Source organism: Epinephelus moara, chromosome 19, assembly GCF_006386435.1.
Source record: "Epinephelus moara isolate mb chromosome 19, YSFRI_EMoa_1.0, whole genome shotgun sequence".
NCBI classification, from domain to species: domain Eukaryota; kingdom Metazoa; phylum Chordata; class Actinopteri; order Perciformes; family Serranidae; genus Epinephelus; species Epinephelus moara.
Genome location: NC_065524.1, coordinates 28063851 through 28082937, shown reverse-complemented (window position 1 = coordinate 28082937; position 19087 = coordinate 28063851). Strand labels below are relative to the sequence as shown.

Genomic DNA, 19087 nt, shown 5'->3' with positions numbered 1-19087 from the left:
GCCATACTGCCAAGTATAATACTGCAAATGGAAATAAAGTGTTCTTTGACTAAAGTGTCACAATCACTCACTTGACCCAGTTTTATAACAATAGAGTATCTGGCAAAATATTCAACTATACAAGATTGTATTGCACAAGATATAAGGAAATAGTGTGCATCATCTAAGTGTAGGTTGTCAGTGCAACTCGCTTTTCTTTTCTTTTGTTTTTTCACCACAGAGTGATCATCTTCATCATATACAATCTGTGCTCCTCCCTCAGTAGCAGTAGCAGCAGCTCTGTCCTGGATCAGTGGAGATGGGCTGAGGCGGAGAGGACACACTCAACAACACCGAGACCGTTCAGTGTAGCAGCTACAGAAGGGAACCCACGGGTAAGCTCACCCTAACGTTTAACTTAATAAATGAACACTAATAAAACACCTGTGTTGTTTCACACAGCTTAAATTACCAGCTGTATTTAACGGGACTGGCTAACACGAGTGGCGAACGTTAGCTAGGTGAGGTTATCGTGTGTGACAAAACTTCGTCAGTTAACGTTACCACAAACGTAGCTAACAGCAACGTTAATCAACCGCCGGTTCAACGACACATCAGCGGCAGCTTTTAAATGGTAATTTAATATACTGTTGAATGTTTTCGTAATCGTTTAACAAGTTAGTTGCTAATAGCAGGCTAACACTGAGGCATACCTCCCGTTAAACTTGAGGCCAGAGTCGCTGATGCTGCTAACACTAATGTTGTCAGCGTGTTTGACGTGCCTGACGTTAGCTAAGTTAGCTAATGTAACGTTAGCTGTTTGGGATTATTGTTAGCGTTAAATGTTATTTTAACGTTATACAGCGTGACATTTTCAAGCTAGTTGTCTAGGTGGGTTGTTGGAGTGACTCAGGAGCTAGCCAGTGTTAGTAGTTTAACGTTACATTAACCTTAACATAACTAAGTGAGCATCTGCATTTAGTCCTCCTCTGGAAATACAGATACAGATACAGAAAAACTTTATTTATCCCGAAGGGCAATTCAGTTCCTACAGTCCACCGACAACACATAAAACATTCACACAACATGATTTACAGTAGCTGTCAGAGGGAGCATGACATGAAGGAACCCTAACAACTACTGCTTAAAAAGAAGCGCCTCAATATATTTCATCAATGAATTCCAAGAATCAGAGATAAATAAATAAATAAATAAAAATAGAGCCAAATAGGCCTATTGCACATAGCAGATACTGCAATCACAGTGACCCTGCATTCAGCAGCTTGACAGCAGAAGGAAATACAAAACCCACCCTAGCATTGAGGTGGTGAACAGGACCCTGCCTGGCCAAAGCTTGTCAAACCTGCTGGCTTTTTGTGCTCCTTACTTAACCAGAGTCTGACCAAAAAATACTCTTTTCACCTGAACCGGAATTACCTGTCCTACCTTGGACCTGTGGAGACTCAATTAACTGTGAAGTCCATATCTTTCCTCTGGCCCACTTGCATTTGTACCTCCATTTTATTGCGCATGGAGGATATCTTTCATTGAATTTTCTGAAGTCAACTACTGCATTGCACACTAACTTTTCATCTCCTTAACACCTACATCAGTTATATGGTCTGCAGGCTTTAAAACAACACAAGCCCTCTGCTCCACAGTCACTGCTACCAGCTGTTGTGTGGCTCTCCATGAAACAGCAATAGTCCCTAAATCATGGAAAGATAATATTGACCTCTGCCGGGCTATCCAGCTGGTCCTTACTGTTGTTTTATGACCTGTCCTGTGTGACCAGTTGGCTGCCATGTGATGTGGACAAAGCCTTGCGGCAAATGCAAAGTGTCTGTCTACCGTGGGAGAGTTCAACCTAGGAGAAGTCAACTGATATCACGCTGCATCTGTCCTTCTTGAGTTAGACTCATTGCTAATCTGTGTTGTCTTCTGTTTCTTATTTTGCATATTTTCATTTATGTGGTCAGTGTATCCCTCTCACTTTTCTCCAGTTCATTGTCATTCAGTCTGTAAGCTCCCATTTGTGAGGCCAGACAGAATTAATGCAATCGTACATGTACACAAGTAACCTGGCAATGATCTGTATTTGAGGTATCCTTGTAATGTGTTTGAGCACGTAAACACATCATATCCTGGCTTTAGAAACCCAAATATGTTACCTAGAGTGCTCAAATAGAAACAGGGATACTGTGTATCGTTGTCCTCAACACAATGGATGGGTAACACAAGTAATTAGTCTGTAAAAAGGCCGGCTGGGGTGGGCGTGTGTGTGATAATACATGATCTAATGATAATCTGTATTTTAAAATACATGCTGACATGTCTGACACGTTGATGTAGATAAATAGTACTGTCAGATAAGATTGCAAGATAAATTACTTATTTCATTACTTGTGGTAAGATAGAGAAGCCAAAGCCAGCACATTAGTGAATGCAGTCACGTCTATCAGCCAGAAACCAAACTGGGTTCATTCCTTAACAGCTGAGGTAACTCAGCCATTACAGTAATGACGGAGATTGCTGGGATGTGGAGGAGTCACAGACTTAGCTGCAAAGATTTACGATCAATAAACTTGCACAGCGTTGTGATCATGTATATATTCTTACATCATCTTTGCATGGGTTGCTGTAGCAGGAATTAGTTGACTTTAAAACATCCTCATGTGAATTGGGTCAGCATTTGATAGATACGTCAGCGTGACCAAGGATTCCAACCGATAAGATAACTGCAGATGTGTTGGTATCTCTGAATTTGACATTGCTGTACAGCAATGCCAAATTTATGTCTAGATTTTGAAAATATGTCAGACTGTACAGCAGAAAACTAGGATAAGTTTATTTTTCAACTGTTAAACCTGCAGAAACTGTTTTTTTTAGCCACTCATGGCCACCAGTAACAAGCTGTGAACACAACATTGATATATTATCACCTTTTACATTGATATGGTGATATTGTTAGCACATAGTTGATTATTTACACATCTAGCAGATATGGAGCAACATTATCGTGTACTTGGAGTCATATTTCTGTCCCTTTGTCAAGTGTAAGTCCAATATCCACTCTCGTCTAGTTCTGTTTTTGGTCTTCTGAGGGAAATATCTCATGCGTTAGCTGCTAAATGCTCCGCTATGTTCACCAGCTAGTCACTAACTGTGTCTGTCTGATGTCTGGTGCTTAGCAGGTAGTGTTTCGGAGCCTTTTCACTGAAAATGGCTGCTTCCTGCGTCCAAAGACAACACTATTAGAGAGGTCAGAGTGAACCAGAACAGTAAAGTTGTGAGCTGAACAGCTACACAATGAGCCAGTGAGCTGAAACTCACTATAAAGCCATGTAAAAGCAGAGAGGAACTACAGATTCAGGTGATAATTAATTGTCAGTAGGTTTGAACAACTCCTTTCACATTGTCACGTTGTTCTCACACTGTCATTTGCTATATTGTTATCATAGAAATATAAATTATAGCAACCTAGAATAGAATATTGGCAAATATATTGCAACCAGTTTTTAAAACTTTCAAATATTAGTATTTGTATCAGCCTAAAAATATCCAGTGTCTTACATACAGTTAGTACACCTATTTTTCCACAAGAATGAAGTCACTGAATTAAAAGCTCAAGCTGTCTCTTCACCTCGCTGTTGTTTTGCATTATCTCCAACATCTCTTCTGCATCACTGAACTGCATGAGCATGCATGCAGATGAACTCGTGCACAGCACCTCATTTACAGGATCACTAAGCTCAACAGAGACGTCTCTCACTCTCACATGACAATCACCATTTGTGTGGTGTCGAGACAGTCGCCTCCGACAGTGTTGCTCCTTTTTCTCGTGCCTGTGATGACTCGGGTAGACGCAGGGGCTTACTGAGATGCTCTCAGCTCAGAGTCCATGCACAACAACCGGGCCTTTTGTCCCTGCTGTGCCCCCATCCGCCCACACAGTGCTCATAATGTCCTGGAGAAAGAGCGTCTTTATCGTGGCTTTCCAAAGACTCATCTCAATCACATATTTTAGGCTCAGCTCGAAAAGACACCAGCTTAAACAGGCTAATGCGACAATATGCCTACAGTAGTGCTGTACCCACCCACACAGGGTTTGACATTGACATGCGTGCATTCACACTTGTAGGGCTAGACAGATTTACTACTGTATAATCATTTACGTCTTTGTTGCTTTTCAGAGAGCTGTAGGTTTCAGGGATGTGTCAGACCTCGGCAGGTTAAATATTGCATATTCTCTCCCGCGCAGCTCCTGAGGGTGTTTGTGTTTTTTCTTTGTGTTGAACATGGCTGAGCTCAGTGGCGCTTTTTTTATTTATTTTTTTGACCACGCTCAAGTGGGTGCTCAGCTGTGGAGGGAGGGAGGGAGGGGATAGTAGGGGCTGGCCAGAGGCTTGCCAAATCGGATGAGAGAGCAGTTGGGAGGAGATAGCACAGAGAGCGAGAGAGGCGAGGACTGCAAAAGAAGAGGGAGAAAAGAGAGCAAGCCAGGGTGGGTGGAGAAGAGAGAGTGACAGTGTGTAGTGAGTGTAACAAGAGAGAAAAAAGAGGGACTCGCAGAGAGCAAAAGAGGGAGAGAGTGGTTGAGGCTGATATAAAAGGATAAAGGCGGGGTTCTGGTTTGTGTCACATGATCCCCTGGCAGGCTGTAGCCTAGTGAGCTCCAGGTGGCAGAGAGACCAGAGATACAGTAGATACAGAGAGAAAGAGAAAGAGGGAGCGGGTCACGCTAGCAAGGCTCACCACAAAGACAACTGCAGTTCTTCATTTACTCCCCTCCCTCCTCACACATCTCTCTTTCCGCTCTTTTCTCTCTGTCCTTCAGGAATTCTTCCCGGTCCCGCTTGCCCCCTCTCCTCTCCCGGCCCTAGCAGGCCAGGGAATGTCCCGGCGGCGAGATGCCTTACGTGGACCGACAGAACCGCATCTGTGGCTTCTTGGACATAGAGGAGAACGAGAGCAGTGGCAAGTTCCTGCGTCGTTACTTCATACTGGACACGCAGCAGGGAAGCTTGGTGTGGTTCATGGACAACCCACAGGTAATTACACAGGGCCGTGCTAGCTTAGCTTTTAGCTTCATTTTCGGGAATGGATCCCCCAGGTAACTGCACAGGCTAATGTTTAATTTGTTGCTGGAACACTGGACAATTTACTGGCAACTGCACACCAGCTATCGTTAGTTAACTGTGTGGATGATCAGCTCTCATGCAATTGCAGGGTAACTGCAGGCTACTTTTAGCTAAACTGTCGTCATTCATTATGAACACAAAACTAAGTACAGGCCTAATGTTTCCATTGCCAGACAGCCATACAAGGATGGGAGAACTTGTATTATGTAATTGTAGCTGAAGGCAATTAGGGCCACATTACAGGCACAGGAGTAGGTCAAAACCAATGCTGTGTTTGTGTTTTAGCTACTGGCAGACATTTGTGTAAATCAGTTAGAATAAATATGTTAAAGTCTAAATCTGGGATTGTTTTTTTGTCTTCTAGTCGCTCAGATGAGTCCACGCAGTGAGCACTGATATTTGCATTGACCTCAGAGGTCACGATTTTCTGCTCTGTGACCCTCGGTGTCACAGTTATGACAGTGTAACCCACCTCTCGGTTTGTACATCATGCTGGTTTGGAGATGCTGTAGTTTTAAGTACACTGTTACATGAAGTATTCATAAATCATGTCGTGCAGGAGAGATTTTAAATAATTCAGCAGGTCTCTTTCTTTTTATAGATTGAAAAAGCTGAAATTTTAATGATGTTAAATCTGGATCCCGCAGTTTCAGAAGCACGGCAAAAAACTGAAATAAACTATCATGGAGAGCTTTCAAAGTATACTGTACTTACCCTGTAATATTGACTTGCTCTCCCACCACATTATATTCTGTCATTAATCCATAGCCAAGGCTCTTGTCTTGATCAAATGCTGAACAGTTAGTTTTAACTTTCTCTTTTTGCATATATTCTCCTTTTTACCGTCCTCCCACAGAACCTGCCTGTTGGTACAGAGTGTGTTGGCTCCCTCAAGCTCACCTACATCTCTAAGGTAAGAAGAACACAACCACTGAAGCTTACGGGACACTAACGTGATAAGATGATGAATAAACAGAATCCATTTACAGTATTCGGTTGAGCTAGGAAGCTAACAGTTGTGAGCTTTGTCCTACTTTAGGTCAGCGATGCCACTAAGCTGAGGCCTAAGGCAGAATTCTGCTTCGGTAAGAAAACACTGATCATCACAATCTTGCCATCTGTTTTAAGTTTTCAGCATTAAAAGAAAAGTAGAAAAATATTTATACTGACATGGTGTAGCTAACAGATTATGGACAATGGTGTAGACAGAATATGTCATGTTAAACAGTAACCCAATTGGCAATAAGCTTGCATCTTAAAGTATAAAACTTGCCTTGGGTGCTTTGCAAACATTGGCAGTAAGGGTGGGATTAATCGCATGTTGACTAAGCTAAGAGTACGCTTAATGTAACCTAAGGGAGCAATGTTTGCTGTCCTTGTCTGACCTCTAAACACGGTCAAGCTCTGCTCTGCACACACTTTTTCCACCATTGACCAGGCAGCCTCGTTCAACATTGTCTGTTTAGTCAACACACAGAGCTGCAGGAGGCCACAGCAGTTGATGATGTTTGTGTTTATAAGGTTGAGCTATTTCAGCATTGTTTGTTTTTTTGTTTTTTTTAAGATTGCATCCTCCTGATAAACATGATGGTTGTGTTTGCACCTTACACATTTTCTTGGAGCATGTATTTTTTATTTTAATTTTTTATATATATATATATTTTCGGCGCATTTTTGCCTTTGTAAAGGACAGGACAGTTAAGTGTGAAAGGGGGAGAGAGAGCGGGGATGACATGCAGCAAAGGGCCACAGGCTGGACTCAAACCCGGGCCGCTGCGGCAACAGCCTTGTACATGGGGCGCCCGCTCTATCCACTAAGCCACCGACACCCCGGAGCATGTCTTTTTAAGTGTGGTAAATGTGAAGGCTTGTGTATGGGACATTTCTACCAGCAGTCCTGTTTGTATAACTGTCGTCCAATCCCCACCCCTATAAACATTTGTAGTGTCTTTATTTTTCCAGTTTTAAATCTTCATTGTTTATTTCTTTTTCTGGTTTACTGGTGCATAACTGGCTTTTAAGGCACATTACTGCCAACAAATGTTGATACATATTCTGAAATACTGAACCTTAGGATCGGGTTTTGCTTGAGGACAACTAGTTTTAAATGTCGTTCTTGGAAATGGTCGGACCCAGTCCCCCCAACTAAAGGGAGACGATGCTCCTCCTCAAAATTCATACATTATTCCTGTGGTCTAAGACGGTAAAATATAAGTGAACCTCAACAATTCTCTCCCAAATCCTACCTAAAACTCAAACTTGTGATGTCATAGTGTTTAAAGTCTTGAGTTGCTCCACAGACAGTGACTTGGGAAAGGTGTTAAAGCTGACAATGCACCCAGGGGAATGTTCCCAGTGTATGGGTACATGTTCTGTCAGAGGACGAGGAATACTACAATAGAATAAAGCTCGTTTGGGTGTAAAAAAGAAATCAAAAATTCTGTGGGTCACAAAATCAGGCTCCCATTCATTGTCTCTGGAGCAGCTCCAGACTTTATACACTATGACATCACAAGTTTTAGACTCACTTCTCTGGTTTCTGGCTTTAAGAGAGAGTAGCTTACGTTCAGAAATGTTGATTGAACTTTCCTCAGCCATGGAAAAAAATAACATATTGGAATTAATCATTTAGGTGGTGTTCCCCTTTAAGACGTCAGAAAAGAGTGGTTAGAGAGTAGGGCTGCCATGATTAGTCGTCTAATCGATGACTAATCGACTATTAAAATAATCGGTGACTATTTTAGTAGTCGACTAATCGGTTTGAGTCATTTTTCATAGAAAAGTACTGTAAAAGTACCCCAAAATACTCTTACTGCAGCTTCTTACGTGCAGATATTGGCAGCTTTACACACTCTCCCGTGACAGTGAACTAAAACCCTTTGGCTTGAGTATGAAACAAGACATTAGATGACATAATTTTGGGGTTTGGGCAAGACAGACCGACATTTTTCAACATTTTAACACATTTTTCGATGAAATGATTAGTCAACTAATCGAAGAAATAATCGACAGATTAGTTAGTGGCAGCCCTAGTAGAGAGAGTTCCTGAAGCTATTCCACCACCTGACAAGCCGTTACTGAAGCGTACTTGCAACTTTGCAGCAAAGATATTACTTCCTCTTGACATTTGTCCTTGTCTCTCCACCCTGTGTGGTCAAGACAGGAATGAAAAATGTTGCATAAATACAAACCATCATCAAGTTATTTAGCGATAAACTTCCATTCCCTGTTATTGTTTACTAGCCCCTCTCCTCCTCTTCCATCTGCCTCAATAGCAGGAAATACTGGTGTGTTGACTGCCGTGACTGTGTGTGTGTGTCTAGCTGTGTGTGTGCGCCAGTTGCCTTGTTGAGGTTTCGACAGGATGCCGGCATCCTAATCGGAACCTGATTCAGAGATGTATGAAGTTATTTTTAAACTGCCGTTTGTGTGCCACATGTTTTGCTAATATCTACAAATGTTGCTGCTCCCCAGTTTCCTGCATCGAGCAACTAGATACATAGGGTGATAACGAATTTGGAGAAGTTACAGATGTTTATACAGTGAGAAAGTAGAGACTTGATTGCAGTCTGTGATTGATGATGGATATGGGTCTGTGCCTTGAGTGTGTGGTGAGAGAGATCAAGAGCGGTGTATCTGTGTGAACTTTGGTACTTGGCTTCATTTCTCAGCAGCACACATTGTTTTATAATGTGTAACTATGAGTCAGATCTGATACCCTTCCTCCCAGATTTGTCTTCCTAGTGCCGAGGGACCATTACACTTTCATCACTACCAAGCAGTTTACCTCCTCCAAATATACAATGGACACATTTGAAGGTTAAATGAGACCAGACAGACAGATTTATTTACAGGGAAAATGGGGAAAGAGGGAGAGCGAGGTCTTGCATCTGTCTAAGAGCTGGACCAAACACAGAGCGAGGAAGAATGATCCTCATTGTGCCACAGAGTTTGAGCTCCCAGTGCCTTTTACAGCTCGCCCCCGCCAGATTTACCAGTCCAGCTTTAATGTAATTCATTCCCATGGTGTCGAAAGGAAATAGAGGAGACACAGGGATGGTTTGAGCTGCAGAATCGAAGGATTTATGACAGAGGGAGAGAATGAGCGACTCGAGTTCTTTCAGCTCCTAAATCCTGATCCATAGCTAATCAGCATTTGACCCAAAAATTTCTTTGTGACTGAAAATGGGGTACGCTCATGTTCACATGGGTGTGAAAATGTGCGAGGATATTTGGTGGTTGGTGTGTTTTTTTTCTTCCTCCCAGTCATGGTTAGGAGTGGGAAGGTAGTGGCAGACTGAGACAGCTGGGTCATCATCCACATGCAGTGGGAATGCTGCTGGTAGTGTGTGGGAGAGTCCCTTGGCTCAGTTGTTTTTCACTTCCAGACAAATCTGTGGCAGTGGATCTGCTCTGCTGACGCTCCATCATATTTTCTGTACAAGAAAGGCCAAATGTGCAATTAGCACCCACTTCATAGTACCTCTTTGTTCTTGCAGTGGCCATTTGCATGTGATTCATATCAAACACAGAATGAATCAGTTGATGTAGTCTGGAGAGTGTAGTCTGGCTGTCTGAATATACTTTCACTCTTTTTATGATTCCCACTGCTTTTTTTTATGATCCATTAGTCATCAATGCTGGGATGAGGAAGTTCTTCCTGCAGGCCAACGATCAGCAGGATCTTGTGGACTGGGTCAACGCTCTCAATAAAGCCACCAAGATCACTGTAAGACAAACGCACGCACACGGTCACAGATAAACATGGGACTTACAGTACATCCCTGAGTCAGCTGTACTAATTTGTTCTCTTTGGCTCAAGTTTTATCTCTTGGAGAAACTTTTATTTCTTCCTCTTCTGTAGAAATGAGTGAGTGGACTGTCAAGAAACTAGATAGGAGTGAGTCAGAGCATGACTAACAGGATGCTGTATTGTTGTATTAAGTGCTGGGATAAAGGACTGTTTTCATTGTTCTCCGTGAAGCCACAACGATCCAGAAAGGAAATGGATATTAAGTGTGTTAAAGGCTAGTCAACTCCTGCATACATAGAAGTTACACACTGTATTTTAACTGTAGAGAAAAGGGGGTATATTAAACCCAAAAGCTGAATCTGTTCAGAATCTGTATGTTTTATTTAACTTCTCAAGTCTGATGTGGGTGTATTTCCCTAAGGTGCCAAAGTTGCCTGATGGGCAGCAGAATGCAGAGAACCAGAGGACTTTGCCGGACGTGGTAGGGCCCAAGAAACAAGTCTCCTATAAGACGGAGATCATTGGAGGAGTCCCCATCGTCACCCAGACACAGGTAAAAGATTTAATCATTTCAGTGCTTACAGTGAAACACACCGGTGTTAAACTATACTAGTGTCGTCAATGAAAGTAAACAAAATGTTTATTGTTTTGGGAAAAAACAACAACTTTAGCTGTAAATACGCTTGTGAATTTTAACATAACTCCCACACTACTCTGCAGTGGGCTATTTATATTTTTTTTTTTTGGTACTTTAAGTTTGCCAGTTACTTTATTTTTGGTGCCTTTTCGCCTCAAGCACGACGGTGGCGATGGTGCAGACAGAGCAGAGCGTGAGGCCATGCATCGGTCCCACAGCCAGCTGCCGTATTTCCTGGGCAGGCCGACTCAGGAGCACACCGTCATCAAGTCGGGCTACTGCGTCAAGCAGGGAGCTGTGGTGGGTACCTGCCACTCTGTTGGTTTCAGTTGAGGTTTGTCAACACAGTCAGGATTGTGACTCTTGAGGCATCTTCCAATCAGGCATGTGGAGGTGGCTGGCATCCCTGCTGGCTGCATACAGTCCAACAACAAGCTTTTCCTAAACACACTGCATTTAGTAAGCCTCACCGTGGCCATGCAACACCACTTATTATTAATGGCAACGTTACAATTACGGTGACATCCAGAAATAGCACCTTCATGTGGGAGGGAATGTAAAGTCTTATGACTTGTGGAATGTCAGATGATGAGATTTCAGCTTGACTGTAACAAGGAATTGCCTCAGGAAATACACAATTCTGTACTTCATACGTGGCCTAGTATAATGAGTGTCACCTGCTATACATAGACATTGTAAACTGTGTTATATTACAGATAGAATTAAAACTGTGCTTTAACCAATGTAGCAAATTGACAAATATGACAGATGTTATTTTGCCTGGAAATTCTACAAAAGGTCTGAACATCTTTTACCTTCTCCCCCCAGATGAGGAACTGGAAACGGCGCTACTTCCTACTGGAAGAAAACTCAATGAGTTACTTCAAGTCAGACTTGGTAATTAACTTAAAGTTATGTGAAGCCTTTGAGGAATGTTTTTATTGTGAATTGAATTCACCCCCTCGGTCTGAGGCAGAGTAACAGCAAACACACTGTCCCGAGTTCTGACATGTTTTATCTGCAGTCTGTGGAATTCAATGCTTTCACTTCACGTGTCCTATCATGTCTTGTTCCCCCCCCGTCTTTTCTTACACACACACATACACACAAAAACACACACAGACTGTCCTCAGGAAAATACTGCACGTCCCATACCCTGTCCTTGTCCGGGTCTGCCCTTATTTGACAGCTCTATCTGTCTATTTGGCTATCAACAGACCCCAAGGACACAGACTCTCTGTCTGCTGTATCAAATGGCTGGGTCAAGAAAGTTACAACCATCAGGGTTTTTAGTTGCAGTTTGCTTCTTTTAGGAAAGTTCGCTGTCTTCTGTCCCTGTGAAACAGAACACACAGCAAGACGGCCTCGTTTTTAGACAAGAAAAAACATTTATCCTGTGTGTTTCCGTTGACAAGTTTTGACTCCTTTAAGTATTATAAAGAGATGTTTTCTTGCCTTCAGGAGAAGGAGCCTCTAAGAATGATCCCACTGAAGGAAGTTCACAAAGTCCAGGAGTGCAAACAGAGGTATTTAACATGCCCCAGCATTTTCCCATTATACAGAAATATGTCTATTGTCATGGTGGACTGTGTTTACCTTTTCTGACTCAGATAAAGATACAGATGAGATTAATATGATCTGACCTGTTTCCCTCTTTGGTTGTAGTGACATTATGATGAGAGATAATTTGTTTGAAGTCGTCACCACATCAAGGACGTTTTACATACAGGTAGGATGTTTTCTGTGTGGAAAGGAATGTACAGTCAGTCAGTCACAAACACTGGGGGGAAACACTGCTAACAGTACGTACAGTCTCACTCTCCTCTCTTTGCTCCTTGTTCTTTTTGTTTGTGTGTCCACTAGGCGGACAGCCCAGAGGAGATGCACAGCTGGATCAAGGCAGTCTCAGGGGCCATAGTGGCCCAGCGGGGGCCTGGGAGGTCTGCCGCTACAGTATGTATCTTGCTCTACACTACAACACACACATTACTAAAGTAGGATTCAAGTCATTAAAAAATCTGACTGGATACACAAATTTAGATACCTCAAATGTACAATTGAGAAGTGACCTCAGACTCGACTTGCATGTGCAGAACTTGAGACTTATTGAGTGACGTGGTGGTACGAGGAGGACTGTTCATGAGACTTATTTGTGTTGTTTCACTCATGTCATTTCTTGATTTATGTTTCAGTTTCTCGCTCTCATACAGCAGCAAGCTACAGAGATGCAGAGAAAATCCTTTTTTGAGATCATCTTAAACAGATGCAGAGTAGCAGAAACAGTAGTTTGGCAGTGTGTGTCGGATGAGTTTGCCCTATGACCTCATTATTGTGTTTTAAATATATTGAGCCCAGCTGTTCTAGCTGTGTAATCTAAAAACAAGATTGATGGAGATAAATTCTGCTCTGTAGTCTACACCAGTAGTTCCTAAACTCCCTAGACATGGACTGGTACAGGGCCTTGGGACATTTGCTACCACAAGGAAACAATGTGAATTGGCAAGAAGAAAGTTGGTTATATAACTTTATAGGCTATTTTAGCATTTTTACCTTGAACCTCATCCGTCCTCATCACTACGTTAGCAAAATAAAGATTTTTTTTCCCTTTTTTGGCCGTGTTGTGTCTTCTATAAGACAATCAACAGATGACAGATGACAGGAAATGAGGGGAGGGAGAGACAAATGTCCCCAGCTGGATGCAAACTTGGGACGGTTCATGTTTGGCACCTTAACCCCTGAGCCACCAGGCACCCCTACACTGATTTTTAACTTAAGTGGGTCATCAGTACGTAGGATAACCAGTGCGTCATAACCACTGAAATGATGACGGACTGGTGTAGTCACACAGACCACCAAATCTGTGTGAGAATGTTTTAGAACCGGTTAATGAGTTTAATAAGCAGCCTGCATGCACAGAAACAGGCAGCTAGACTCGAGCAGGTGAGAAGAGAGAAGTAAACCAGTTCTGTAGTCCTGACTGCAGAGGAGACAGTGTCCTCTGATGCAGTCGGTCCCTTCTGGTTAGACTGGAATTATTCTCAACACCTCTGCGCTGTCTGTTTCCCTACAGTTCCCTCTTTTCTTCCCTCCTGTGTCTTTCTCTCTCTCTCTCTCTTGCTTGTTTTTCTCTCACCTCCCCTTTTCCTCTCCTGTGCCTCTTCTCTCTCTCCTATTTTCCCCCTTTCTTTCTTTGTCACATTCTCTCCACCTCCTCCTCTCCCTGTGGGCAGACAGCCCATCTGCTCTAATACTGCTTTGCACTGTGTTGTTGCAGATGCGGCAGGCCAGACGGCTGTCGAACCCCTGTATACAGAGGTATACGTCTCGAATCGGGGAGTGCAGCAGCACGTATGTCAGCTCGTCTAAATCCCCCCCTTTAAACTATAAGTTCACCTTTTTTTAATACTGTTTTCCACTCACTGGCTGGCCCCTCTGTGGTTGTAGACATGATGAGAGCAGATCAGATCTGACTGCGCATCTGATGCTCCCTTTTTTTTCCCAAAAGCCAACCACATCCTAAGTATGGCTGTGATAACCCAACAAGCGCTCCTCCCTTCACGCCCTCGTCCTTGCTGCTTCTCTCATCCACTTCTCCTCCTTTGCTTTCCTTTTCTTTTTGCCGCACTGTCACTTTCAGCTCAGCTCAGATTTGTGAGCTCATTACATTCAGTGCGCTCAGACATTTCCCGGTTAAAAAAAAAAAAAAAAAAAAAATCTTCTTCCAGGAATTTTAAGAGTTGAGGTGTGCTTGATTTAGCTTCTCTCGCATGTGATGACTGTCGAGCATGGCAACTGAAATCAAGAACACCTCAAGTCGCTCAAATACTTCAAAGTAACATTTTTGCACAAGTACAGAATGACTCTAAACAACTGGAATATGACCATCTAACCATTGGAAAGAACTGCAGTCACTGCCTCCCTCCCTCCCTTATAGCTTCACCTGCACAGCTTTTACCTGTCCTCACCATGATGATGATGCTCCAGTGTAAAAATACAGATATACCTGATTTCATGTACGATCCATGCACAAACATACACTCACTGCATGACCTACCTGAGCAGCTTAGCTGTGAATACCTAAAGCCTGTTTCTGTCTCTGTCTTTATTACTGGGTACATGTGTCTTTCACACCTTCTGTTTCTCTTCCCTTCATGCTCTGTTATCTCTGCAGTCTGCTGCAGCTGTGTACCTGTCTTAGATGTGTGACATCCTGCTTGTCTCTCCTCCTCCCTCCTGTTCGCTGCCTGTATGTTTTTTTTCTCTTTCTCATACACACAATAATGAGATACTTGTTTCCATGTTGACTTCCTGTAACTTTTGTGTGCTTAATGTTCTTTAACAGCTTTGAAATGAGGACTCGCTAATGCTGAATCCACACGTCCAGAGTCACAAACTACTGGTTTTCATAGGGATTTGTTGATTCATTTACATTAGGGATGTCCCGATCTGGTATTAGGGCAGATCAAGGCGTTTTCTAATTGACCAGGATCTGCTATATTGAGCATTATAGAGCCTGACCTGATCCTTTGTATTACGTCGGCTATCACCCAAGCTTCTGTGCACAACAACGCAACGAGTCCAGCCTAAATCAACTCTCCCACACTCTGCTGTCTGTCTCAGTCTCCACTCCATGTGTCAAAGAGCAGGGACTGAACCCCGCCCGTGGTGAAACACTATAAACAACAGCAAAATGCAGTATGAGACCATTTATTTATGTCATTTACCTAATTTATCTGACTCGTTTCGAGACGCTTGCATTTTGCTGTCATCTGTGGTATGTGGCGTTCACTGCCCTGCTCAGAGCAGAGACAAACAGCTCTGTTGAGCCGACGACACCCACACTCACCACGCCACTGCGAGTCCAACAAAAGCCCCCGCGAGTAAGAAGCCAATTAAAGTAATTCATTAATGTAGCCTTGCAAACGGTGTATAGACAACAAAAATAAGCACGTAACTGAATACAGTTAATTCAGGTAACTCAGGCAAAGGCTGAACCAAAGCAACAAACACTCAGAATACTCTCTTAAAAGGGTAGAGACATTCAGCGACTCTGTGCAGATGTATTATCTAGAAAAATAGAAATATCAGATCGGGCTCGATACCAGCAGATTGGGGGCAAAAAACTTGATTGGGGAATTCCTTATTTACACATGAATATTTAGGTTTCTAGGAGCTATTTGAGTGTGCAAAGGGCTGATGGGACATTTCTTCAGTGTGGGCTATTATCTGATTTTCTGTCTAATCACATAAAATTCAGCATAATCTTGATTTTGGACTTTTGGATTCAGCATAAAGCATCTCTTAATACGTGTGGCTCTCCCTAGGATTTTTAGACATGTTTGTGCTAGGAAACTGATTTTTTAATCTTGTGATGCTTAGTGATACTTTGTGGATTTACTGATCAGAATTATCACAAGCCTGCAGAGTCACAGGGTATCTCTGTGGAGCATCTCTGTGTCGAAATACAGGATCTCAAAGTTGGCACAGATATTTGTATTTGAGTCTTGATGTTTCTCTAACCAACATTTCACCAGCTGCTCAGCGGCTACCCCCTTTTTGCTTTCACTACCTCTGCTGTGTTTTTCCTTTCCTCCCATGCTCCTGTTCTGTGTTTCAGAGATTGAAATCTGACAATGAAAAGCTGTGAAATAATGAGCAACAACCAACCACTGCTTCCTAAGGCACTCTGCTCCTCCACTGCAACCTGTTGAGACTACCAAAACTAAAAACCTGCTGACACTACTTCCACTACTCCCGCTACCTCTACTACTTCTTCTTCTACTACTACTACTGCTACTACTACTGTTACTACCACCATCTCCACTCTCTAGCAATGCTACATTCTTCAGCACCTACAACCCTTCAGTACCAACTCTGCTAAAGCTGCATCAGGCTCCACATGCTGGTGCTAATTCCAAGTCTGTAACGCACTTTCGCTCTCCTCAAATAAGCTACACACGTCAGGATCTCACTTTTCTTACTAACAACCACTCTCTTGTCTTCTCGCTGTCTCTGTGTCCTCCTGCTGTTTCTGCTGCAGGAACACGGCGGCCGCTCCACTTTCTACCGCAGCCACGCGGGTCCCCCCGTCCCTCGCTCGCCCATATCTGCCATGCCACCATGCTACCCAGAGTGGGGGGCTGCTGTCACGTGCGGCACACGCTCGCAGCCTGGCATGGGACAGCGAGCACTTCATGAGCCTGCTGCCACGGCCCAGTCACAACCACACGCCAGCACGCCTGTCCCTGCAGGAGACGCGCCTGGCAAAGTGACCTGCGAGCCACCTGCGACCACCATCGATAGCTCTGAGGAGTCACCGTGGCGACGGCGGAGCAGCTTTGAGCCCCACATGCCTGAACCACCCCTGGACCTGGATGACGCTGACCTGCCAGTGAGCGAGGTCTGAGCCGTTGAACTGGGCGATAACACTTGCTTATCTGGTTGGATGTTGACAGAGATTCAGAGAGGAGACGGTGCACAACAGGTGTTTTTTTTTAAAAAAAAAAAAAAAAAAAAAAAGGGCAGGCATTGGTTGTCAAACCAAAGCTGTTGGCGGATGACATTATACAACGTCACAGACTCATGTTCTGAGCTCCTCCGTCAGTGCCGTCAGTGTGCTAGAGAAACAAGTCTGGTCACCACTGAACTGCACTCATGTGCCAAAGACGACCCAGTCTCCACCCACCACCACCTCCACCCCGCCTGCCTGCTGTCGCATTTATAATGGTGTATTTATTTACTAAGAGTTGATGTTGTCAGACAAAACTACAAATTTTAGTCAACTTGTGCTGATTAGGATTCAGTGACAGAGCTTTATTTTAACCTGTACAGGCACGACGATGTGACAGAGGATTTTTGTAAACCACTTTGTGCCAAGACAAATAAGGGAGCTTTCAAGTTTGCAAACTATTTCCTCTTGACTGAAAAGTGTGTTCAAACTGAGGACTGATTTTTCATCACCTCTTTTATCTACGCAGTTAAACTGTGTGGTCCATTCATACACTCACTGTTGTAACCTTGGATTTGTCTACTTTTGTTGGCTTGTGTATGGGTCAAGCGTAGTCTGAGATCAAACCGAAAGCAAATTTTAATTTTAAGATTCTGGACAGGGGTGGGACAAGATGCAAAAAAAAAATCAAAAATATTTTTATATTATGACCCAGCATGTATGATAATGCAAGACCAGTGTATTGCAGCCACATTTAATCTGATTTTTTTTATTACAGTTAACAAAACTTTGGCATAAATTTGTCCTTATTTTTAAGTATATCTAAGGGTTAAGTGTTCAATCATATAAAGGCATCCCCAGTGAGATTTTAGCTTACTGTAATTGACCACAAGCTAAATTATCTTACATGTAAATCTAGAGTGTTAGTCACAGTTAAACATAGTACAGTGAGAGTACTGTGCAGAGGTGCAAAAGATAGAAACGTAGATGCTATCACAGTACATGCATCACTCCACAGCCTGAATCAGCCTCTTCGCAAACTACATTTCAGCATACCAGACTTTACGGACTCAAGTTTGGATGATGTGGGAAGTAAACAAGAAGTACAAGGAGTACGCTTGTGTGTGTTTTGTAATTCATAGTAATAAAACCTTCAACAATAGGGCTCTCTGTCAGTTCTAGATAAGCTTCATGTCCCCACGGACAAGGTAATAACATGGTAATAAAGATTAATATACTGTATAAACCCCATGCAAACATTTCAAATAATTGTTTACCAGAAAAAAAAAAACCAAGTTCAGACAGTTCCGTTGCATGTTAACATTTTAATGATTCCTCAGACTGTCTTTCTGTTTTTAGTTCTTATCTACGGCCGCTCTGTGTGTTGTGTGTGTGCAGGATAGAGCTGTGTGCAGCAGATTTATTTTTTATATGCTTTTAGATGTTTCTTGATTTTATCCCGTGTACGTGTGTTGCCGACCCAGGAGCAGGCAGCTGCCTCATGGTTTTATTTAAACATGTCTCACTGTAGTCCTGCTAAATAATACACACTAATCTTTTTTTTTAAGTGCCTGCTTAATTTCAACCCAACCGAGTCGAGCTGTTTCACCCTCTTTCAGTCTGGTGTAATTGGTTTGAATTGTCTCTATTTATTATGTGGATGACTTGAAAGAAATAAACACTGAAAATGTGCTCAGGTTTCCTGGAGTATTGCTCAGTATCGTGCTTATCTATCTCCAAAGGGCACAGTTAGTGTGTGAGGGTGAAGTGAGAGCTTCAGTTAGGAGGTGTTACTGCTGCCACTCACCAAGGCTCCTTCTGCCCTCTTGTGGCGAGAGAAAAAACTTCACCCTGCTTCACTTCCATTAACATGGCAAGGACTGAAACACCAGTTATGTGTTGATCTATATGATTCAGTTATAAAAAAGTAAATTTATTCCACTGGACCAAAACACCAACTAAAATGAAAGCAGATAAAATATCAACAGAAAATACAAGAAGGCAGCATATTGTGCCACAGGAGACACATACAAGCACTGAAAAGGAGAAGAAGCATGCAAAGAAAGGTGTGTGTTGGACCACATATTTCCTCTCAGCACACTGTAATGTGATCTGCAAAGCTTTTAATT

General features: G+C 42.8%; 1 protein-coding gene across 6 annotated transcripts; it reads left to right on the top strand.

The window, feature by feature from the left end:
• Positions 1-262: 262 nt before the first annotated feature.
• LOC126406742 (pleckstrin homology domain-containing family A member 1-like) lies at positions 263-18650 on the top strand. Of its 6 annotated transcripts, none has more exons than XR_007571736.1 (14): positions 263-374; positions 4817-5030; positions 5977-6033; positions 6160-6205; positions 9752-9849; positions 10295-10426; positions 10670-10810; positions 11339-11407; positions 11972-12036; positions 12176-12239; positions 12374-12463; positions 13785-13858; positions 16128-16428; positions 16551-16690. XR_007571736.1 is itself a non-coding variant. In XM_050071215.1 (14 exons), the coding sequence occupies exons 2-14, from the start codon at positions 4890-4892 to the stop codon at positions 16780-16782; spliced, it is 1284 nt and encodes a 427-aa protein (XP_049927172.1). In that variant the 5' UTR covers positions 263-374; positions 4817-4889; the 3' UTR covers positions 16783-18650. The 6 variants fall into 6 exon arrangements, 4 of the variants coding, with proteins under 4 accessions (XP_049927172.1, XP_049927170.1, XP_049927169.1 ...); XM_050071215.1 differs by lacking the exon at positions 16128-16428 and adding an exon at positions 14682-14756 and having other exon boundaries at positions 16551-18650; XR_007571737.1 differs by lacking the exon at positions 13785-13858.
• The last annotated feature ends 437 nt before the right edge of the window (positions 18651-19087 follow it).